The 25,609-nt window shown below is 42.2% G+C and overlaps 1 protein-coding gene across 1 annotated transcript in view; it reads left to right on the forward strand.

The window, feature by feature from the left end:
• The window catches only part of GLIS3 (GLIS family zinc finger 3), a 1,035,169-nt gene that overhangs the window by 883,575 nt on the left and 125,985 nt on the right, over positions 1 to 25,609 (forward strand). The window contains exon 8 of the mRNA XM_078677400.1: positions 16,787 to 16,952. Within this exon, the coding sequence (XP_078533526.1) occupies positions 16,787 to 16,952 (166 nt within the window). The remainder of the gene's footprint in view (positions 1 to 16,786; positions 16,953 to 25,609) is intronic.

Consider the following 25,609-nt stretch of genomic DNA (forward strand, 5'->3'; position numbering starts at 1 on the left):
TGATGCGTTTTCCTCATTGTATGTGTGCTGCGGAATGCAGCACACATACAAAGAAGAAAAGCGAGGAGAAAAAAACCTATTTCTCCTCGTTACGCCTCCCCTGGGAATGCATGGCAGTTTTGGTGCATTCCCAATTCTACCACTTATGGTTATTCTGGGAATGCATCAAAATCTACGAGTGTTTCATGGGAACGCCCACGCATCATGCATAGAATGCCTCCCTGGGGCACAGTAACACAACGCAGCAATTTGAGCTGCGTTGTGTTACTACAGATTTATCGAGCCATTCAGGGCCACGCCAGGTGATCTTGCATGGCACGATAAATAACATTTAAGGGTTGTGTCGTGCATGCACCACATTGTGTGGTGCAAAAACGATGCAACACTTCGAGAAATATGGCCTTTAGCTTGCATTGCTGTCGATGCATAGCACAGTGTACAAAAGAGCATCCAGGACCTAATGGTCTAGGTCGTGAGGCTGCGGTAACCGTGTAACTTGAAAATAATTTAGAACCAAGCATCAACCCCTTACCCCTCATGTGGTTGTGTCCCTGTTCCTTTCCCAGCTCCACCCCAGCACTTGCTTTCAGCAACCCTGTTACTCTCGCTCTCCTGTGAGCTGGGAAAGTTATCACATTGTTTTTGGCCACTGAAGTAGACTCACTGTTGTGTGGCAAGTCAAAATCCCCCATGCCCAAGATTCAATATTACAAATCTGTATTATTGTTTTCTTATTTTCTCTATGGAACTCCTCCATATATGTGTCACTACTTTCTCCTTTTAATCAAACAGGCCTAGGGCACTGTATCCGAGCAGGCATGAAACTTCTCTGTTGTCCTCAACCTTATCATGTAGCAGAGAGTACCACACCATCAAGAAAGTATCATTAAATGGTTTAAGGGCTGTTCAAATGTGTTTGTTTTCAAAATGGGGTTTACACTATACTAGCACACATCACCAGCTGAAACTCTAGCTTTCACCTCCTTACCATCAACCCATCCCCTTTCTCTTATCTCATACCGAGGATTATCTGTAGTGGTCCTCCAGAAAAGAGCTTTATGGCTGCTTGCACATCCTTCCTGTAAAAATTCACTTTGGGACCCTCCCACCTCCCCCCTTCAACTTCTATAGAGTTTTGCCAATCCCCAGTGGAACATTGTTGTCTGGTATCCTATACAATCTGGTCAGCACCCTAATCAAGGATTCTCTGTTCATTGCCTTATTTTACAGTACTACATCTCCCCAAAGCCATTCCTATTCAACACAGCCGATTTCCTTCCGTTACTTCATATTCCAGCCTTTCATATATCCCCTTGCCTCTAGGTTTTAGATTGTTACTACTTTATACAAGTTGGACTATACTTTTTATGCCAATGTGTATAGTAAATACATTTTTTGAAATTGGTTTTATCTTTCTCTGCTGATTTTTTTTTTTGGGGGGGGAGACTCTATTGCCTTAGCTGTTGATATTGAAATCAATCTGGTTCCCCCACCCAAAAGTATTCTTACAGTTTTTGAATGCCCTGATTGACCCTTTTTCAAATACACACGCCAGTATCTTACATTTCCAATGCCTTAAAGTTATCTCCCTCTGAACCTGGTCCAAATTCAGGGTTTTTGTGAATGGGCTTTAGCGGCATGGAAAAACTGGTTAAGCCTTTTCCAGCTTCTATTGAGTCTCATATGTCCAGCAGTGTTCTAGTGATTTGACTCTGATACGTACGTCTTGGTGTAACATTTTCATGTCCCACAGTGTCCTGCCGGGAAACATCCATTACTACGCAGTCATTGCTTTTACAACACAACTGTTACAATGCAACTGCCTTTACATCGCATGCCATTACAATGCATGTCACTACAACCCATGCCATCACAACGCACACCATTACAACGTATGCCATTACAATGCATTATAAGGTAAGTAATGGAGATTTTTTAGTTTTAGGGTGGTTATGCGTTTTGGGGTGGATGGGAATAGTAATTTGTACCCCTATACTATCCAACACTTTCCCTACTGTTGCACTCACTGGAGTGGGACTAGTCATTTTTACCCCTACACTATCTAACACTTACCCTACTGTTGCACTCACTGGAGTGGGAATAGTAATTTTTACCCCTACACTATCCAGCGCTTACCTTACTGTTGCCCTAAAAGTATTATGCGTTGTAATGGTATGTGTTGTAATGGAATGCGTTGTGATGGTAGTTTTTAAAAATGCATTGTAATGACATGCGTTGTACAATCATGCAATGTAATGGTAGTTGTGATGTAAAAACTGCATTGTAAAAGCATGCGCCATAATTGTTTGTGTTGTACTGTCATATATTCATCCTGCCTGCCAACTACATGTCCATGTGCATCCAATGCCTTAAAGACTGACTCAAAGACCATTCCCCTAGAAACTGAGGTTTCTCAACCCAACAGTATTCGATCCAAACTGAGAAGCCCAATCTCTCCAGGGCCTAGGGGCCACCATTACCCTTGTGGCCAAGCTAGGCACACAAAATTCAACAAGGCTTTTCTTATCATTTTAAAGGCAATCCCCTCTATTCTGATCAGAAGTGCCTGGAAAAAACACAGGAGCAAAGGAATTACAGACATTTTGATGGCAGCTAACCTTCCCATCCATGAGAAATAAAGCTGTCTCCACTTGCATAGATCTGTCATAATTGCCTCCATATGAGTGATATTAAGGCCCCTTCTAGTTCCCATATGCAAGGCATAATAAAACTCCCAAACATTCAATTTTACCTTCTGCTATCTTAATGGTATAGGTTCTAAACCACTCCTCACCCCCCCTTCCAACCCTATCAGTATTAATGCCGAATTGTCCTGATTCATATTCGAACCAGACACTTCTCCGAACACCTGTATTAAATGAAGCAAGGTAGACATTTCCTCAACCAGTTTGGTATGATAAATCAGGACATCATCGACAGAGAAAGAGTTCTTGTGCGTTTCCTTAAAACACCATGCTCGGTATGTCTGCCGATTGTCTAAGTGTCCTCGTCAGAGGCATCACGGCTATCATTTAATAGTCTTAGCTACAGAGCCTCTGGCGATGCTCTGAGACAATTGGCAGACATACCAAGCATGGTGTTTAAAGGAAACCCTCATTTAAACTTTAGCAAATATTTATGTAATTGAAGCTCAATCTGATGCACATAGACCCCATGGGTACCTCATGTGGTCCACTCTTTGTCTGAGGCACTGCATCTTGGTTTCCAGCCTCAGTTGTATGTCCTTGGCCTCACAAAGACATATGAATGTCTCTTGTGAGGTCCTGCTCGCCCTTCTTTGCTCACGTTTGAAATCTAACATTGTCATTTCACTCTCCACATTTGATATAATTGGCATTGGTTACTTCTCACCCCAATCATTAGACCAGAAAGGTGATCAGTTGATTTCAGTCTTCCATTCACTCCTTCATCAGTTCTCCCATTTTTCTCTCCCTGTGATTCAGATGGTCAAGACTCAAGGTCATTTCCAAGCACCTTTAGTCCATCGCGCACAGAGTCCCTGAAGCTTTGTATTCTGCAGCCTCTCCTCTGCTTCCACTTATCTCTAGCCGTCCTGGTCCTGATCTTGTTTTAATGAGATCATTGCTCTGTAAAGATTCTTTCCATTCTTTCCTGGGGTATTTTAGAAGTGAGTGAATGCCATTTTTCATCAGGCTTTGCCCATCTTTTAATGAGGCTATCAAGTATGTTCCTATTTACTATGCACTTGGATCCCGCTCTCCGTCGACCATTTTGACCACGATGAGCTAAAACCATGTTGTGGCTCCCCTGTTTTGGTTTCATACAGATCTGGAGGGAAACTGTCCCTTGGTGCCATTAAACACAGTTGCTGGGTTGTGTGCCTTTCAGTAAAACCGTGCCCGACCCCTCTCGTGAGGTGGTGCTAATTCTCCCTGCCCCAGTGGTCTTCCCTACTCATTGGAGTCTTTCCTTGCCTCTAGTGCCTAATCAGTACGCACCTGCTCATATTTGCCAGTGAGGTTCTGGTACAGTTGCCCCAAAGTGCTCCCTGCCGCTTCAGTACTGCAGCTCGGCTTCTCTTTGCTCCCGGCTTGGGCCCAGGTGTTCATGTCATATTTTTACTCATGACACACACCAGGTCGATTCCTCTTGCCTCTTACTCATTCTAGGGACTTCTTACAGCAATACTTGTAGCTTAGTCTTCTCTGCCAAGTTCTTCACTGTTCCCATGTTTCTTCGATTAGTTATTCCAAATGGTCACACATTGGCTCTGCTTTTCTCTTTGTCTGGCTTTTGTGTGTGTCTTACTACTGGCCTCTCCTAATGCTCAGTGCTGAGGCTTCTCAGTTTCCAGCCGCCATCTTGCCCCGGCTCTTTCCTTCCCCAGGATGCCTCATCCTTCAGCATGACAGTGTTGTTTTGGCCATAGTTTGATTTGCTATGATCCTTATGCACTATGATCTTGTTTCTACCTGCTGTGGTCATCTTTAAGCTCCTAGGCTGATGCAATTCTCCGAGAAGTCTCTGGAATCCTATTGTTTGCGATAACCATCTTGGTAACTAACCCAGCCCCTCAGAACATATTTTTGTCTGCTGTGGGACCTGCCTTTTTCATCAGAGCCAAGGAAAGTTCCTCTTCTGGTGTTCAGTATGGAGATTGAGTGAACTCATTACACAGTCGATTGTGATCAGTCCATCCTCTCCCTCTGCCTGTCAGGAACTAAAGCCAACTGCTATCTTAACCATGGATTTATAAGAAAGAAAGAACTAACCTCTCTCCGAAAATGTTGTTTTGCCGCTGAATAATCTTTCATTTTGCAAAGCAAATGTCTAAATCCGCCAAGAAAATGTCTGTTCTGCTGTGGGCTGCAAAAGTATGTCAGCCCCTAAAACAATATTCATCATTTCGCAGCTTTATCCTACTTTCAACGCTTAAACCTTAGCCTTACTTTGGAATCCATTGCAGTTTTCATTGTATTTTAATATAATTCCTATTGCTATTTTGATGATATGTCTCTGTCACTGTAAATGCGTGTAGAAACAGATAGTGGTTTATAGAAATGTGTTAAGTATTATTAAACATAATTTCCCTCTCCCGGTCTGAATGTTTTACAAATTTTTGAAACACTCCACAGAAGTCCTTTCAAATTTGGGCATCAGTTGAGGTCACTTCAGAACTGGACTGAATGCACCAGTTGTGCAATCTAAATCGCGACACAATACTCTAGATATTCCAGATGTTTACTTCAGAATACAACATGCCAAAGGAGACTCACAGATCATGACTCAATACACCAGAGATGGCTATCAGACGTAGAAGCAATGTGTCGGAGGCGACTGCCAGAGACTGACACAATGCACCATGCCAGGCCTCCAGACCTCAACACTAAATTCTGAATGCGGCTTCCTAATCTGAGCACAAGTCTCATGGTGTAGTCTCTGTTACTGGTTGAAATACTTCTAATGAGTCCTCTACAACTGGACTCGATGCCGCAGATAAGACCTAGAGAGCTGCACACAGCACTCTATTTATGACCTCCAGAGTAGGACAGAACACATCAGCAGTGGTTACAGAACTTGATACAATGTGCCAGAGGTGAACTCTAGAACTGACAGAATATCCAGATGAAGGCTTGGAACTAGTCACATCACTGCAGATGGGATTTCCAGAACCAAACGTAATACTTCACATGAGGTATCGCTAGTGATGTACATAGTGGTGACACAACCTCCGCTGGTTTTATATCTTCATGTGCCCCCACACTCATTATGCGTTCCCAGAGCCTGTTCATATTATATATGTGATGAAGACCATAATTATTGCTTTCTGTACTGCACCGTATTTATTTATCTTTGTGTAGGAACCTTGCGCTATTCCCATCCAGGATGTTCAAGTGATGTGCATGTTGATGAAGCTTGACAAAACACTATCACTATGCATTAAGTTAAATCTATTAGCTTTCCAATAGGTATTTTCTTCAGGTTCTGAAGCAGGCTGTCAAGAATAGTGATCCAGGATGGTCTAGAATATCATTGTGCAGCGGTTTTGTCGATTCTGTGATACATGCTTCACAGGGGTCATTTTGGAGATCACTAACTCTCTAATAATAAATTGTGTACTGACATCACAGTATTGAAGAAGTGAACCTGTCCTTCAGGCGTGCCATGTAGGACCTTAGTGATAAACCAAGAAATTACTTGCAGGATACTGATTAGTCCAGTCTGACTCACAGAGTAGGAGGTTGTTCCACATATTTGTATTTCTTTATTTGTGTACTGTTTTCTGTGTGAACACTTGCCACATAACTTAACACTCCCTTCTCCTGCTTCTTAACCTTAGGGTCAGCTTAGACAGGCTATTTTTGGAGCCCCAAGTCAAGACAGTAGTTTAAAGTGACTTTTGCCACTTATGCCTTTCCCTGCACAATCCTTTTCCTTTGCTCCCCATTCTACGGATGATCTAATCCTTGTGGTAGTCACCAATTACCCAGGTTACTCTAAATTCATTTGCTTCGATCTCCCAGGAAGGCTCTGTCAAAAACTTAAGCAAATCTTACATTCTGGCCCTGGCATCATCTCCAATTTGAGACGTTCATATCACATAACTTCTGCCTTAATGGTTCTTTGTAGGTTACATAGCAAACTGAGCTCCAGCTTCAAAGACTTGATTTGTATGCAATTTCCAAATGTATCCTCTGGATACCAGTCTCACATATTTTAACCCTAGCAACTAGCCAGACAGCCAAGCCATTGTCGCTGCAACAAACCCATGATCCTTCCATTGATGCACAGCAATAGTTCAGGGGAGAATGTGTCAGCATTTAAGAATCACAACAATGAAAGTTCCTTCACAAAAATACTTAACTAAAAAAGACCACCAAAACATCTGCCGTCACAAAATGATTGATTTCACCTGTAATGTTGCCTTGAAGATTAGTGCTCTGAAGTGGCTGTAAGAATGGCTGAGCATTTTCTAAGCAAAATAAAATATGTAAATGAAATAAATAAATCATGAAAGCATAACTAACATTGTAAAGATTGTCACTCGGATCATCCTTTCCATCTCTTGTGACAGGTTTAGGACATGTATGCAGGAGACTAGCAGATGGACGAGGGATAATTGGCTAAAACGGAATGGGCAGAAAACCTAGGTTGTAGTGTTTGGAGCAGCTGAACTGACCGCTAGTGGCCAGATACATGTAGTAGCTTAGCTGTCCCAGTGGCAGCAGCCAAAAACCTGGGTGTGCTGTTTGATAACACCTAAAAAGCTGGGTGTGCCGTTTGATAACATCCAAAAACCTGGGTGTGCTGTTTGATAACACCTTGACTTTTATCTCCCAGGTTAATAGAACGGTGATCTCATTTTTTTGGTTGATCAGATTCTTAAAGAAGATTCTGCCGTCGCTTCCAAACGAGCTCAGGACTTCAGTGGTCATTGCACTTATTACCTCACGTCTAGACTACTGTAATGCCCTGTACTTGAACATGAATTAACTCTTGTTGAACAAGCTCCAAGTAATCTAGAGTGAAGGCCGCACACTTGGTCCTGGGAGTCACCAAACATGCCTCAGTAAGAGAAGGATTGCAATCCCTTCACTGGCTGCTAATACATAAATCAGTGTCTTTTAAAGCACTGTGTTTAAGGCATAATCCCTTCACTCTAGGGGTTAGAGCTATCTTAAGACAACCCTGAATTAGTATGTTCCCAGGAGATCTCCAATATCTGCTGGGCAACATAAGGTAGTAGTTCCACAATACAAGAAAGTTAGGTGGGGGGGAACCCAATTTTACTGTGGCGATTGCTAGGCTGTGGAACTCTCTTCCTGAAGTTATTAGGAGCCAGGTCTCTCACTTGATGTTCCATAAGCAAATTAAAACTTGGGTATTTGAGGACTTGGTGGGTTAGGAATTGCTTTTTACGGGGTCTGTCTGGTCTTTTGGGTTCCAGTGTTCTACATGAAGATACTCACAAATCACACAATACTGTAGCACAGAAACAATTGTAAGTAGGACAAATATGCAGTGGACTCCAGGGGGAGACCAGACCATATACTAAAATAGTGGTGTAAGAACCACGACTCGAGTCAAGACCGTGTCTAGAATATGTAGAATTGCTGGGACCCCAAGGTGAGTAAGTAGGGACCCCTTGGAGGAGAGGTGCAGTGTGGGAACACTTCTGCGTGGCCCGTACAATTCTATGGGAGAGTCGCGGTTGCAGTTTTAAAGTTTAAGGACCCTTCTATGTGGTCTTTGAAGAAACCCCGTTGAAGTTAGGAGGTTGTAGAGCCACCTCACCCGTGGATACCGTAGTACCAGAGTTACCTATCCCTGGGAAGCAGGGTACATAGGTCTGAAGTGGCGTTGGAAACCGCCGTCGATCTCTATGGAGGACTTTGATGAAGAGTCAATGCTGAGAAGAAGAAAAGGGTCTTTTGGAACCCAAAGGTGGATTCTTGATGAATAGTACCTGAAAGCAAAGGTAACAGAGTCTGGGACACTCAGGAGTGACCAGTGGCTCGGTAGATGAATGCCCTCCGTTGTCGGGTGCTACAGGTGCGTTGAGGGGTTTCTTGACTCTGCAGCCACAGGGACCAGGAGAGGTCGAAAATAACCAGGAGCTCGATACGAGCTGTGCCACAAAGGATGTCGAGTGCTGAGGGGTAGGTGTCTGGTTGGAGCACCAACAAGCCTTGGCAGCAACAACCCATGGAGAAGGACAAGGAAGGTTACGGTTCAGACCAGCAAGATCCAGGAGACTCACCAAATACAAGAAAGTCAGGGCAAGCCTGGAGCAATCAGGGGAGCCCAATAAAAGCAGTGTTGACCCACAGTACGACCCACAGGCTGGAGGCACAGGAGTTGCAAGGAAACCTCAAGCAGTTTCTGAAAGAAGCAGCCCACGTAGCATTCATTGCGAGGAGGCTGTAGTTCTTTGTAGAAAATGGTACCAGAGAATGGGGCTACTCGGAGCCCAGTACACTTGTTTTAGAAACGCCAACAAATATATGCACTTGCAAAAGTACACGGTGCACAGGGGGAAAGGTTATTGCAGCCCCCACAAGGGATTTTGGCCTCATACTTGGTAAGAGCGCAGCTCAAACCACGAAGAACTTGGAAACTCACCTCCTGTGTTGCTGGAGCCTTCAGAGTCTGTAAGAGCTCAGGAGCAGCAAACCAGTCAGTTAAGATGTGGTGCCTGCGATTGTAGGGGAATGACTCCTTCACTCCAAGGGAGATATCTTCAGTTGTCCTTGATGCTCCACAGGTCCTGGACGGAGCCTGTATGGTGCACTGGCACAGACGACGCTTCAGACTCAGAGGGAGATGAAGTTGTGACAAAACGAAGTCCAGCAAAATCCAGAGTGTCTAGATGGTCGAAGTTCAGTGGTTTCTGGTTCAGAATCTTGTCCATGTCTAATCTAGGGTCCTACAACCAGGTAAGCCCTTTTGGACCCACAGGAGAGGGTTGGACAGATTCAGGGGACCCTCCCAGGGCAGGGTCAGGACAGTGTGGAGGTTACTCCCATGTCCTTTGTCCAGTTTCACACCAGACCTGGAGCCATCAACTCCCAGGACTGGTTTGAACTGGACTATAAACAGGGGCACCAAATGTGCCCCTCATGCAGAGTTTCGGTCGCTGGCCAGCGCAACCACCCAGGCCTAATACACTAAATCCTGTCTGGGGGGTGGTCACACCTCCCTGTGACAGGATGCCTATTGTTCTGCCTTTCCCTGCTCGAGCTTGGTTCAGCAGCAGGAGGGCAGAAATGTGTCTCTGGTTGGCAGCAACCATTTTGGACTGCCCGGGACTGGAATGATGGTACGGGGCACACCAGGCACCTCACAAAGCTCATTTCCGAGGGGTGGGTTCATAACCGGTGTGGGGGTATGATTCCACAATGTTTGGCACCAAACAAGCTAGGATAACTTTCATCCGTTTTAAAGTTGGTCATCACGATATTGCATAATGCCACTCTATATGTCGTAAATGGCTGATACACTGACAACCCGGGAGAATGGACTCCGTAGGTTGCAGGGGTGTTCTACTCATGCAGGGGCAACCTCTCACTTAGAACCAATCACCCTGCCTTCAGGATTATTAAGGCCTGCTATAGGGGTGACTTACAGGTTTTAAGTGCAGTGACCCTTAAATATAGGAAACCTATATCTAAAGTAAGATGTGCATGCACCATCTTACAGAAGCTGCAATGGCAGTCCTGTAGTTCTATTTTGCAGATCCTACTTTCCTACAGTATGTTTTATGGACGACTATCACCAGTTGTACTTCTCGGAATCTGTTCTCTAGAGATAGCCAGTGGCTTTTATCCCTTAGCCGGTATGCAGCTACCTTTTGACCTGTTTGCAGTGCTACATCTTTCTTTAACCCCTTCCATGCTCATGACGAGCTCAGCTCGTCATGCAGTACACTGCTCGTGTGCTCATGACGAGCTGAGCTCATCATGAACAATGGGAATAAATGAGTTCCAGCACTGAGGGGAAATTGCTGTAGCATTGATGTGGTTAAGCCCTTACAATGGTTTCCAGTTAAAGACGGAGCACACATAGGGTCAATTTGCTTGATTTCTATGTCTGGAAATGAACACTCACCTATCTATCTATCTATCTATCTATCTATCTATCTATCTATCTATCTATCTATCTATCTATCTATCTATCTATCTATCTATCTATCTATCTATCTATCTATCTATCTATCTATCTATCTATCTATCTATCTATCTATCTATCTGTCTGTCTGTCTGTCTGTCTGTCTGTCTGTCTGTCTGTCTGTCTGTCTCTCTGTCTCTCTGTCTCTCTGTCTGTCCGTCTGTCTGTCTTTCCAATGTTTTCTAGTCGTGCCTATCAGCATGGCAGCTGAGGTTAACCAACCTGAGCCTAATGACCATAAACCTCGTCCAATATCAATGATTTAGTGGAATTTACTTGCCCATCCAATGTTCTGCAATCTTGAATGACCTTCTGGCGCATTCAGATTTGAAGATCGTCTATTAAAATTGTGTAGCTATTTGAAGGCTTGCTGCTTGTCCTCTGCATAGGAAGACAAGCGGGGCTGCTTGTCCTCTGCATTGGAATATAAGGGGGCACCTTCTACCACCTCACAGCTATGCACATCAGACACTTCTTATCATTACTGACATGCTCTTAGGGTTTCTGACATTTGATTCCAGTGAGCTCCCTCTTCCACTAAGATGCCTCTGCTATGTTTAGCATACCAATAAAGGAGTGATGAATACTGAAATGAGCTCAGTTGACATTGGCTGAACGGTTACATTTTGCGTGCACAACCTTATTGACACTGCACCAATAAAGCCATCAGGAGTGTAAAAAAAAGCGGTGTCTCTGGCTTTACAAATAGCCCTAAATTAAAACCTACATACTGTGGAGTGTCAGAGAAAAATTAACAACTACTAATCTCTGCAGATAGTTATATTTAACTAATGATATCTAATCATGGAAAGTTTTAAAGAGCACAGTTTCTAAAAGAACTTTTGACAAAGGTGATACTTTGTAAACTGCTATTTGGAAGTCAAATAACAGGCATTTAGATTCTTGCTGAACTGGAGTTTATGCCCAACTTAGAGACTGCTATGCATCAAATTAATCAGGAACCACCGAAAGCCTAATGTATCTGTGGGGAACAGTGTATCACATCATCAGTACATTATTGGTTCCCCTTGTGAATAACCCATACATGAATAGATCTGCTAGCTACACACAGCAAAACGATGGGACTTATTTACAGATTAGTAGTAATGGGTGTCTTTCAAAAAGTAATAGACGTCCTGTCTGCCCACCTCTGTGTTCCACTGTCCTATGTGAAATGCAGGGAATGCTGTTGAATCATGTGGCTGTGAGACTAAAATAAATGGCTTCAGAACATCTACCTAACTCAAGGTGGCTGGCCCGCCACCATTTCCACCACTGTCACCGCTGTGTAAGAACAACATGTAAATCATGGTTGTCATCATTGACACAGAAGTGCCAACTGTATACTCCCAGCAATATAAGTGATATTTATAAAGTTGGTACTGTAAATGCCCCCCTGCTTTGGGTACATTCCAGGGCTCATAGTTGTGACAGGAATTTCCATTTTGTTAGGTTTGCTGTCACACCCATGTAGTGCTGGAATGCAGCCTGCCATGCCAGCAGGATCTGTCTTAGTAGAACAGTGACATGATAACAGTAGGGCTTTTGAAATGTGAATTGCAGTCGTCCACTGATGTGGCCACAGCATGTTACTCAGCCACCACTCTAAAGGCTGCATTCTTGAACTCATCATCACCAGGATGGAATTCACACCACCCATACCAATGGACTGACCATTTTGCCATCTTCTATGCCCTGCTACACATACAACCACCATACTGAGGTCTATCCAAAAGAGAAAAACAAACCTGCAGATTTTGTATTATCTTCTCCATTGCCAATTTGCAGTTCAATTTTATCTCTGCCCTCCTGCCTCTCTCGTCAATATCCTTTTCAACAACTTCAAATAATTCCTGAATAACCATGAAAAAACATCCTAGCTTATTTTCCAATGGAAACCATTGTGCTAACCTAAAGCATTTCCGCCCTAGTACTCTAAAGGGTTCACTGTCATGTTATGTTAGGAGGGTTCATGTAGCACCAAACTCACCAGATATTGGGTATACAGGTGCTAAGGACTCCTAAAAGGAGACACAGTTAGCCCAAAACCTAGTACAGGACGAAAGGTGGAGAGGTAACAAAAAACCCATATTTGAGGCAGTTTTCTGAAATTGAGAATGTTAGTTGTGGATTTTATATCCAGAGGAAGGGAGTTCCAGTGGTGGGCCACAAGATATGAAAATAAATTGCCACCTGATTGAGAGAGACGGAAATGGGGGTGTGGGCCAGAGCCAAAGTGGAGAATCTGAGGATTCCAACTAGTCTATGAAAGGACATTCTGTTATGAATGTAATAAGTACCTGCAGCATGGATAGCTCTGTGTGAGTGTCATATAAGTTTACATAAGGATCACTTAAGCACTGGTAACCAGTGTAGAGATTTGAGAGTTGGGGCAGGGGTGATTGCATGGGAATGTTAAGCACCAAAGGATCGCAATGTTTTGGGCATTTGAAGTCTTTACAATAGGGATTCAGCAATGCCCACGTTAAGAGCATTACTATAATCCAACCAACGTATATTAGTACTTGGGTGAGGTTTTGCAAGAGTTCAAAGGAAGCCATTGAAATATTTTGCGCCACATGCATAGGATCCCATGGAAGGTACCGCAAACTGTGGTAATTTGCTCTTACATGGAAAGGGAAATGTCAATGATAAACAAATACCATACCAACACCATCAATATAGCAGCCAAAGGAAGCAGAAAACCCTTCAAGATAATTAATAATTGCATCAACTTCCTGTCAGGTCCACAAATCCCATGTTCGAAAAACATGTGCAATGTCCTTAACCTTATCTCCTTTAAAAATCTTCAGAAGATAGGACAGGACATCGGAAGGCCGATGCCTGCACCCCCAACTTGCTCTCTGTTTAACATGTGGCAGTGGTCATTCTTCAACTTAGTCTTTCTTACGAATCCCAACTCCCTCAATGTCACTATTGACTCTATATTCCTATTCCTATTCCATTCCTATGTGACTCTTAGAGTATATCCAGTCATATCCCTTCCCTATGTATATAGAGATAACTCTAATCACTAGTATATGCAGGAGACCTTTGTACTATCTACCATTCGTATGTGACTCTTAGAGTATATCCATTTGTATCTCCTCCTTGTGTGACTTTACATCTTGTACATTTGCAATTTTTTCTGTTTGTATCCTTTATGTAACGCATGTAATCCTAAGTCCTTATATTTCTCAACTGGTTCTTATGTAAAGCGCTCTGACACCTTCGGGTAAAGTTTGCGCTATATAAAATCACATAAATAACATAAAATAAATAAACTTATGATGGTGGTATTTTGCCCTTGTGCTTCATCAAAGCCCGCACTGGTGGAACTCTCTCACACTTGCTCACCTTTGCCTCTCTCACTCAAAGCATATTCCCAGAGGCTCTCCAGGCAGGTTAAATCCTTTCACTACCAAAAAACCTTTCCAAGACTTACTAACTGCGGGCCCTTCACCCCTCTGTCCTACTTCAGTATGAACATAGAAAAAACAGTCAGCACACAACTCCAAGATCACATTCATTTCAACCATATTCTTCCTGATGATCAAACTTTAGATTACACTGCAGCAAAGAAACAACCATCTTACATATAGCAGACAAATCCCTGATCATCACAGATAAAGATGATCCCTCCCTTCTGTTACTGCTAGACATATAAGCCACCTTCAACAACACCACCATCAACTATCTGACCCTTATTCACACCCTGAAGCCTTGAATGGGATTAATTGTCAGTGTCCTCCACTAGCTCTTTTCCTACCTTTACAGTTGACAACATTTCAGCCACATGGTCACTCAAGTTCCCAGAACCTGCGGTCTACTTCGACCCTAGAAATCCTAGGAACACAATATTCACAGATAAAAACATATAATTCACCACTACAATGGGGATATACAGTCTTACATGAAAGTCTCCTCTGTTCTCGACATCCAACACCTCAAGGCACTGCCTGCATCTCATCCACAGACATAGATGTCCATCACCTACCTGAAACTCACGAGATCAAATTTCTTCTGTTAGGCCAACAACCACATATAAAATGTTGTCCAACCCCACTTGACACCATAAACCAACCCATTACTAAGTCTCTCTGTTTCATCCTCAACACTAAACTCCTCCTCAGATAACACATCGTCAAGAAGAACCAGTACTCACTGCTAGAGAAAGTGACACAATTTCCCCCAGAATATGACTTTAGAACAGTTTCCCAAGCCCTCATACTCTTCCAAGTGATAATCCCCTGCTTCATCGCCATCCAGGCATCACACTAACCCCCCCCCCCCAAAAAGGCATCCCACATGCTGCAGTACACCTCATCACACCAGGGCTCTGAGCAGTTTGTAATGTATAAGCCCCCTGGCTAGATAAGCCAGGCGACTGCTCAATATACTTTTTGAGATAGGCATTTGTAAATATATTTAATACGTTCATGAACAGGAGCAGATGTAGAGAGTTAGTGCAGATATAGGGGCATATTTACGAGGAAGTGGTGGAGCGCGACGGTAGCCACCTTGGCTTAACGCCACGCTCTGCCACTTCCAAAACACAGGGCTGCACTGTATTTACAAGGATACAGTGCAATCCTGCATTTCCCCCTGCGCTGGCTCTAATTTTAGCTGCCTAGCACCAATGCAGACGCTCTTGCACTATAGTGCAAGGGTGCCTGCGTTGTAGGGGAAGATTGTTTATGTGCAGGAAGGTGTCCCTTTCTGCACATAAACAATAAAGAAGTTGCAAAACATCATATTTTTTTATTGATTGTTTATGTGCTGGAAGGGTCACCTTCCTGCACATAAACAATCAATGGCCTTTTGCTGTTTCTATGTGTACTACACAATGCAGCACACCTAGAAACATCAAAAATGAGGAGAAATGAAATATTTCTCTTCGTCGCGCCTGTTTATGACCAGGTTTTCTCTGGTCTTAATTTTGGCGCTGCCCCATATTTACACTGCCCTTGTAAATATGGGGCAGTGTCAAAATGAATGGGTGTTGTGGTGGAACACACACCGCAACACCCATCACCCACCCCTTTCACGGTAAGTATAGTGTGAAAGGGGGCCTTATTCACAAGGCAGAATTAAGCCATGTTAAGTGGCTTAACGCTACCTTGTAAAAAAGGCAAAGCCCCTATTACCATCACAACGTCAGAAAAAGTGACATTGTGGTGGCGAAAGGGGCTTGTAAATATGCCCCTAAGTGCGAATTGTAGGTCATAGGATCAATATAAGAAAAGTGGTATATCTTTCAAGCTGAGAGACTGATTGTGACAGACAGACAATAAGCTAGATGTGGCAAATAGCATGTATAAATAACATCGAGTAAGTAGTAATGAAGGAGGGTGTGATGAGTTCTGAAGACTTTGCAACACAATAATGCCCTTGACCAGTGGTTCTTAACCTTTAGTCTTCTGTGTACCTCCACACTGAAGCATTATTGGAATGTGGGGACCCCCACTGTGTCATTTTTGGAATCTGGGGCCTCCGTCCTATACAGTTTCGCTGATTTGAACTGCAAAACAATACATAAAAATATGGAAACAAGCATTCCTCAAATAAATACACAAATGATGAAATATTTTATTTAAATCATAAATATATTTAAAAAATCAAAATTTTAATGGGACGGTTAGAGATTTTCTAAATTCATTTGAGGCCACTTATCACCAAAACGATATTCTATTTGAGGCACTTCCATAGGTCCCACAAATAAATATGAGGATATCATCGTAATTATTGGTGTCCAATTTCAAATTCCTTCACATTTACAGACCACTTATAATTCTCATTTGTATACAACTTGCTTTTTTTTATTTACATACACTTTATTAATCTATTATTTAATTTTCTAAGAAATCGTGAACCTCTTGAGTAGGTGCCATGGAATGCTACGGGTCCCCGGACCACAGGTTAAGAACCACTGCCATAGAAATAGATTTAAAGATGGGGAATGAGGGGCCTAAAGGACAGATAGCAGTGTGCTGTGTGCTGTACCAGTGATGTTCTTTCTTACAAACCATTCTAGGTTGTAGCAACAGAAGTAACTATTTGCTTATGAATTTTATCCTGTTGGCGCTTGGTCAAAAGAGTACATCAGATAGCCTAAAATCCTTCTGTTTCATTTCAGTAACTCTCTTCTCCAGCACTCATTCAAGTCGAAGCGGAACAGCGGCAGGAATCGTTCCACCACATCCTCCAAGTCACCCTTCTCCAGCACACAATAACCAGAGCAGTCCCCACAACCCACCATCACAGCTCCCTCCTCTGGCAGTAGTGGACCCAGCCACAGAAAGGTAAGGGGAGATTTTATATCTGCCAGTGTGACCAGCAGTCCAATCTTGAGACACCTCAAGTGTGCTATTTAAGTAACAAGCAAATATAGCTCAACAACACAAGCCTTTAGTCCAGATTATGAAAATGACTTCCTTGAACTATTTGCACACATACATTTTTTCATTTAATTTGACATGTAAGGTTTGCAGATGAGTAATATATCCCAACCATCAAGACCATATTGTGCTCTGTATTCTCTTTGGAGTATTCTCTTTGGCAGATATGTTAAAGTTATTTCAATGAAAGCATGATAGCTAAGGTTAATGTGATGTTGACCTCAGAATTTCTGACATAAATCAGGCTAATCACACCTATCAAAACAATGTTGTGCTAATCTAGAAACTACGGGCCTGCTTACGATGCAGGTTGGACCGACTTCCGCGGTCCTGTCAGAGGCGGTCTGACCGCTGCGGTCTCATTGGAAGTGGTCGGTCCGACTGCCGTACTATGAGGCATGCCTCTTGTACTCCGACCAACTGCTGTAAAACCGCCAACTCCGACAGCCTTTCTCCGACTGCTGAGATGGTGGTTGGAGAAAAACAGCATCCCTAGGGCAGTACAGGGATCTCCGACAACCATACGGATTATGATGTGTGTTTCCGACAACCCGACCATGGCAGTCAGACTGGCTGCCTGGAGTCGTTGAAAACAATGGGTTTGGGGTGCATACTCACCCAAATAAGGTTCTCCCCAATGGTCTGCAGCGTGGATCCCTTTCTCCAGGTCCCCCTACACAGAAGCACCTGAACTTCGAAGACTACTACCCTGTGGGCTGCTCCGGTAATAGAGGTAAGTCCATTAGTGGCATATATTCGTATTGATTGGCCTGTGCACAGATTGCAACACTCCAGCAATAGGGTACATGGTGCAAAAGGCAAATCCCCACATATGTCATGCATGTGTGTACATATCACATGTTTCCTGGGATTTTGCATGCACTTGCAGCAAGATATTTGGGGGAATGTGCACTGCTGTAGATAAGACTTCCACAATAGCAGCGGTTGCATTGTAATATGGCAGGGGGAACTTTCCCCCTGCCTGACTGCCAAGGCGGTCAGAATTGGTTCGCGGTTGTCGGACGATTAGTCCGACCGGCATCGTAATAAGGCCCTACATTTTGACAGCAGGTAAAGACTGCCTGCATCTTCAGTTTGCCCATGACCTTGTGTTCTCTGTCCGCTCTGTGTGTGTTTTAGTTCTATTGGTCTCTACCCATGCTCTTTTCTGTGACTGCCCTTTCCTGACACCCATGACATAATAGGGTACCCTGAACAATGCACTCCACATGTCATCATGTGACAATGTAGTTTCTAATCTGCGACTTTTTTACTATGACATATCCATCTCTATTGAATTTCTCTTTTATTGAAAAATTCTCACCGGTTTTGCTTTGTTAGTTAATGCTTTTTAATGATCTGCATGTCTTTATTACATTCCTGTATATGTCATTGCCTCCAGCGTAACTTGCTCAGGTAAAGGAACATAAGCTTATTGGGCTCGTTATTTGGATTTCGGATTTTTTGTTCTCTTTTATTAGATTGCCCTTAGTCTGTCCTACTGCTTACAGAAATGTGGCCTCAAGATTTGGTCTAACAGACCCAGTCCAAACCAGGTCAATGCTATGCAAACAAAACTATTCTACCCAAGGAATAACAGAGGCCACATTTGTCTTCTCCACTTATATCACTCTCAAGCTCTGGGCTATCTAAATTGAGTACTTAATGTTTGACTTAGTCGGCTCTCGGATAAGATGTAGCAAGTGAAGTGGATAGAAGCACACAAAGACAAAGGTTCATCTACTTAGAGAAGTATTGTTAAAAAAGGGTTTCATGGGCAGTCCTCCCTAAATACTACACCCCACATAGGTAAAATTGGAGGTATAGCTGGGAGTTTAACCTAACTTTCAATTTTTCTCTCTATACGTATGACTTGACAGCACAGCTGGCTACATAACCTATTGTTATCAATTCTTCAAAATGTATACATACTGGGATTTGTTTGCACCCAATAGATTATTTCTTTCTCACCTCATGCAATTGGCTGTTTGGTGTATCATTCCGCCTCCTATGGAGTGCTTGCATTTAATTGCATGGCAGGGGAGACAACCTTTACAACGCAACTTTTACTACGCAGTGCCATTACGACACAACTTTTACAACGCAAACCATTACAACACATTGCGCTGGGGGGCGCTCTAGGATAGGGAATAGGTTTAATTTACTATCCAACACCTTCCCTACTATCCACGGGGACTGGAGTTGGAATAGTAAATTAAACAATTCACTATCCAGCACCCCAAAGCACTACGACTTGTAATGGTATGCGTTGTGAAAACCGCGTTGTAAAGGCATGTGTTGTGAAAGCATGCGTTGTGATGTCATACATCCGCATGGCAGGGCTTTCTCTCAAATGTTCATTCTATAGAGAAAGCTTTTTTGTTTTGCTTTTGTCACTGCAGCACACATTTTCAAAAATATTTTAGTCAAGACTCAAAATGCTAGCCAAACAAATTGGATTTGCTACTGTTTGTTTAAATATTGTACTTTGAGTCTGTGATGTCACATAGTTCTCGTTGAAATTTCCCAACATCAGATAAAACAGACATCAAGCAAAATGTAAAATACTAACGCTGAATTTCAAACACAGATTTTGAGAGTGCATACCAAAAAAATAGAAATATAGAAACATTTTACTTTCTGTCAAAACGTCTAGCGACAGCATTATTTATCTAATGCTTTCAATTGCTATTTCTGTGAAGAGGCACAACTATATTTTACATGATCTCAGTGCCAAAATGATCAAAGTATGCTTCAACTGTGAAAGGGGACACACATCCTTTTCCAGAGCCAAGCACCATATGATGACATTTTGTTTTTGTTAAGTACATTTTCCACTAAATAATTAGTTCGCTCATTGTGACCTCTGTGGGTGTACATTTCCAGAATGCCCAGTTACCAAGTTACTTGGTCTGCTAATATTTGAACTTTTTTTTAAAATAATTTTATTTTGTGTAGTGTCGTTTCATTATTTTAAGAATGTGTTGTAAAAGACTAAGCATAAAGTAATCCTAAATCCTATTAAAATAAAGCTAATTCATCTCTTATCAACGTATATATTCATCCTACAAAACAAAGGATCAAAAGTACTAAGAATTGATTCACAAAATGTAGTTACACAGTTGATTCAGATTTTGTAAACGGACCCATGTACGATTTGCTAATAAGGAATTACAGTGTGTTGCAGACCACCCTGCCTAATGAATATTCATTAGGCATGTTGCAATTTACAACTCACTACCACTGGTCACGAACGGATAGTGGCCTGCAAGTGTCAGCAGACCACCATGTCTGTGATTGCTTTGAAATAAGCAGGAAAGAGACTGATTTAAAAATATATATATTTTTTAAGTTTTCATGAAGTTGTCAGTGATTCCCTGGACCACTGACTACTACCCCAGAATTTTCTCCACAAGTGACAAAGGGGACCCCTTCCTTTTGCGAATAATGTACCACCCCCAATTTGGTAGTCAGTAATTTTTCAATGGTTCACAACTCGAATTGTGGTCACAAATCATTGATACATAAGTTCCCAAAATGCAGTTTGGAAGGGACTTCCACAACATGACTCTTCCAAATTGTGATAGGGTAAACCTTTGGAATCCTGTTTTAGGAGTTGGTAAATGTTGACCAGCTCCTAAAGTGGAGTTGATACATTAGAAATACCTCTTTTTCATTTGCAAACACTCTGATTTGTGAATTGGAGTGCTTGTGACCATGAGACATGTTAGTAAATCAGGCTCCGGATTCCAAATGGTTACCAAATCACAATCTGGAAGGAGCGTGTTGTGGCAATCCCTTTCAAATAGTGATTAGGATCCTCATGAATCAATAGTTTCTGACCATACTTCTGATGGCAAACCATTGACCACTCACCGACTCCCAAATTGGAGTAGTAACTGATTCACTCTTGTTTTTTTAGTCTGGCTGAAGTGAGCTGATCCATTACCCCATGCTGTATGCTATAGGGAAAGAAGATATTTTTGAATGACACAACAACAGATCAATGGGTGAAGAGAACAGGCTGACAGCCTCTTCAAATATATTTTATATACACAATTTCAGTAAAATCAAAGTGTCTTGTCTAACACCAGACCTAAAAACAGGATGAAACATTGAGAGAGAATTGAATGGATATACATAGTGACCCTTACATCCCATAAAATGTAATTGTGTTATATATATTAGATATCTTAGCGCAGCATAATGGTTGCTCAAAAACAGAAAAAGGGTGAAATTGTCGTAGTCACGTCGTTCAGCACCCTGGTAGTCTGGAACTTAAATCTACTTAACTTCTAAGGCACACATTTTTCATTCATATGTAAACCAAATCAATACCTTAGCTGCACACACTTAAAATATTGTCAAAAGAGTATCTTCTAATTTATTAAGCTTTCGGTGTTAAGAATAAACATTTCGGCGATTGTCGCAAGAATATGCGATAATCCCCTGGATAATTATTGCAATGTCTTCCAACTCACAAATAAAAGAGGGACAGCCAGAGCATCTATTGGAGATGATGTAAGAGTAATGTATATTCCAGAGCAGGCAAGAGGTGATTCCATGCATTCAAAGGAAGAGCCCCAGAGCAAGGAATCATATTGGGTGGGTTCTAGACTGTACAAACGAGCCATGGTTGGCAGCAGTAAAAAAGATATTAACTTGAGTGCAGACTGAGTGACATCAACAAACTCTAGTGTACTTTCTGAAACTATTGTTACCGCTGATAGTAGTGTACTTCTTATACCTTTTTTTCATGTCTCACCCAGTCAGGAATTGCACCTCGTCTACTTGTAGAAAACGTATCTGTTGTGGAGAATAAAAATTAGCCAAATTTCCTTCAGAGCTCCACTCCAGAGTATGAAGGCACAATTATAGAAAGTCAATCTAATACTTTACCTGAGGTCTTTGATGAATAACGCGTTACCATTCATGGTTGCCTCGCACAAGGCAGCACCATGTGTCACCATGGGTTAATTGATTGTTTGAATGAGGGTTGGGTCTAGCACGATGTAGGAAATTCCCATCTCCCCTCATAACAAACCACCCTGGACCCAGAGATTCTACAATAATTATAGCCGGTTTCCAATCTGGCTTTTTTAATTTACGATGGCTAAAACACTATTTCCTTTTGAAGATAATGTCTACCCCCAATATATTGGAAGGCTACTATTCAATTTTAAATTGGACTATGCTAACTCCTTCTGTGAAGGCCTTCCAATTTTCAAAAATTCACAGTTACAACAGGTTCAAAACAGTGTTACACATCCAGTCCTTAAGATTGATAAATATGACAGCATTTCAGTGGCTGTAAAGTCTCTGCATTGGCTAGCGGTGGAGAGACACATTGAGGCGGATTCACAAAGGTAAATATTCTTGTGTATATTGACTTGTGTATGTAATGCTCCACTTTTTTCCTATCCACAATTTCCAGGAAGGGATTTACACCTAGCTGTAGACTTATATGTCTCCACCTTCTTCATCCCTTCAATTGAGGGTGTTGAGCCTCCCACACAGAATTTACGAGTGAGAAGTTACTAGTAGTAGATTTTCATCTGTTGTTGGCACTCTCCACCACTGAGATTGAAATCTCCCTTTGTTAAATTATTGGAAAATTAATAAATGTTCTTATTGGAAAAATAGATTTTTCACGGATAACATAAAAGTAAATTATTTCAAAATATTTATTAGGAACCTGAAAATAATAAAATATAATTTTAAAGAACTCTAACTCATCAAGTAAAATGTGTATTAAATATTACAATTATTTAAATATATTAACAGAATGTATACATTTTAATTTTTTTTAAATACATTTAATATAACCAGACATTGCTAGCATTTGTATTTATTATGTTAATAAACTCGGTTAAAATAATATATTGAATTAACTTTAAATTCATTTTTGAAGTTGAAAAGTGTAATTCAAATTTAAATAAGCGTATTGCTTTTCTTACTAAAAAAATCAATAAATATATATATAATTTCCTATTCATACGTAATATATATTTGTTTCTATGAGTTGTAATTTGGATTCCCTGCCACCATTGTTTTTATATGGGAGTGTTTGGCCAAGTGTGGTCCATGATTTATTCCAAGGCGGAGCTGGAGTACATATCAGTCTGTTTTGACACCTCAATGGTTGTAGTAACTTAAAAAGTGTGTTTTGTGATTTATAACTGTCTTACTCTTTTGTGGGTGTGTTTTATGTCAGTATATGCGTCCAAAATCCGTCTTTAAAATTCAGCTTGGCAGAGGTCTCTACAGAGAAAATAAAGGAGAGCAGGAGATGGACGTCTTTGGTTGCAGGATTGTGATTTGCATTTAGTAGTACGTGGCTAGTACTACTGTGGTACTACTTTACGTACTGCAAAAAGTAGTTTGTGATTTGTTCCACTGTGTTTAAAATGCTGGGTATACAGGGACGCCGAGTGACCTCCCCAAAACTTCTGAAGTATAGATTTATGCTATACATTATAAACATGACCTTAAGGTCAAGAAGAGAGGGATTACTTGAGGTACAGAACATCTGATTTCTTTGTAGAGGGGGGTCGTAGATTGTCAGTCCCTTGCCCCAAACTATAGTATACTCTCCTGTATGAGAAACAGTATCGAAAACAACACTTTTCACTTTTAGGTAAGTGTTAAAGATCATTTTACTTACAGGTTCTGTGGTTGGGCAGGAGGTAATGATATCTTGCTGAATCTTCTGTCCCATAACAAAAAATAATAAACAAATGCTCCCCTCGCCTTGGGAGTCCTTTCCCATAGCGGTATGTGTGTATAGTTTTCACTGCCCCTCACGGCCAAGGTTTTTCTGGCTGTGACAGGCAGTGAAAACTGACCTCTAATTCTGCCCATCTAAATTAGGTGGCCAGAATTAGAGGTCTGCCTCATGGCCCTTAGTCCGCAGGGCCATGGGAGGGGTTTAATCATGCCAGAGACGGAGTAGTGTTGCTGTAATTAAACCTATGGTTCGCTCGTATCTAATCGGTCAAGCAGACCACTAACTTTGTGGTATGTATACTCCTTCACCGTTGCGACGGGGCATTCATACCTCCAAAATCTAAATTAGGTACAGAGGGGCAGATTTACAATAACTGGCGCATCCCTGCATATCAGCAGGGATGCGCCAGTTATTTTGCGTCACGGCAGACACCTCTTGCGCCTCCATGGATGCGCCGCGTTTATAATGCGGCGCACCATAGCGCAAGAATAGACAGATGCGTGACGAATCTGAAGCCATAAATGTGATGCAGTGCTGGAGTTGTGTCGCAAGCGCGACGCAACTCCAGCTGTGCTGCGTCACTCCTTATGCCTGCTGCAAACAGGCGTAAGGTTTTGACGCAGCGGGGTCGGAAAAGTGACTGAGTGAAATCTTGTAGATTTCACTCAGACACTTTTCCAAGCCGTTCCTGTGCCAGAACGCCCCCCCGCCCCCCAGCGCTGGAACGCGCACATGAAACCTGACACAGGTTTCATGTGGCGCAGGGCTTTACAACGTGACGCATTTCCCTAGATGCGTCACGTTGTAAATACCCTGCAGCATGGCGCTGGCTTTGCACTGCCGCTGCATCACAAAAGTGACGCAAGGGCGGTGCAAAAGTGGCGTACGGGGCTTGTAAATCTGCCCCACTGTCTCTTAAAACTTCACTTGAAGGCGTTGATTCAGTGCGGGGTTACACGTACAATTAAACATTGCATCACGACTGCACGACTGTCTTCGCTTTCTTTTACACATTCCTGACAACATCGTTGAAAGTCTATAAATATTTCACACGCAATCTGTTATCGCAAATCCTCTTGATGTTTTTTAAAATATAGTATTCTATTTGATGATGAAAAGAAATAATTGTGCGCTCGTTGCTTATAAATGAGGGAGCTTTGGAAGAAAGCAAACGTAGCTGCTTGCGAAATGCACCATACATTTGTCAACCTGGATCTTCCCAGGGGCTGTTATAATTTTTAACATGTTCACTCGTCCTCTTCTGTGGGAGTCACACGAGATCAATAGCGAGGATTCTGCCAATTTGGTGTGACGCCACAAAGCGAGCAGCCTGACTCAAATCGAATTACACTCCCCCCTCAATCACACAGTGATTCATTCATGGTCAAATCTGGCTTGAATTGTGTCCAAGCCTCTCTCCTGCGAGACAGAAAAGATGTAGAAGACGATACTATAGTCACCCGCGTGACTAAGCCGGGAATTCATGAGGTGATTCAGCACATGCCTCTAAAGTCCACTAAAAACGGAGTAGGCCTGTCCAGCTGTACAAAGCAATGCATTCCCATCGATGGGCTTTGGAGAAAAGAGGCGGGAAAACATACACATGTAGAATCCTAACGATGCGCACTCTGTTGGGCTTCCTTTCCCCTTGTCTGCTAGCATGGTTTCCTCTGAACTATTTGCACTCATGAAGTGCACAGCACAAAGAACTTATTTCCAGATAAAGATGTTAATATTTATTATTGACTCCTTACTGCAAACGTATAACCAATAAATTAAAATGCCTTAAGTGAGTTCAACTATTAAAACTACTAAAAGGCAAATCTTTCGCTGG

This window comes from Lissotriton helveticus, chromosome 2_1 (assembly GCF_964261635.1).
Source record: "Lissotriton helveticus chromosome 2_1, aLisHel1.1, whole genome shotgun sequence".
Classification (NCBI taxonomy): domain Eukaryota; kingdom Metazoa; phylum Chordata; class Amphibia; order Caudata; family Salamandridae; genus Lissotriton; species Lissotriton helveticus.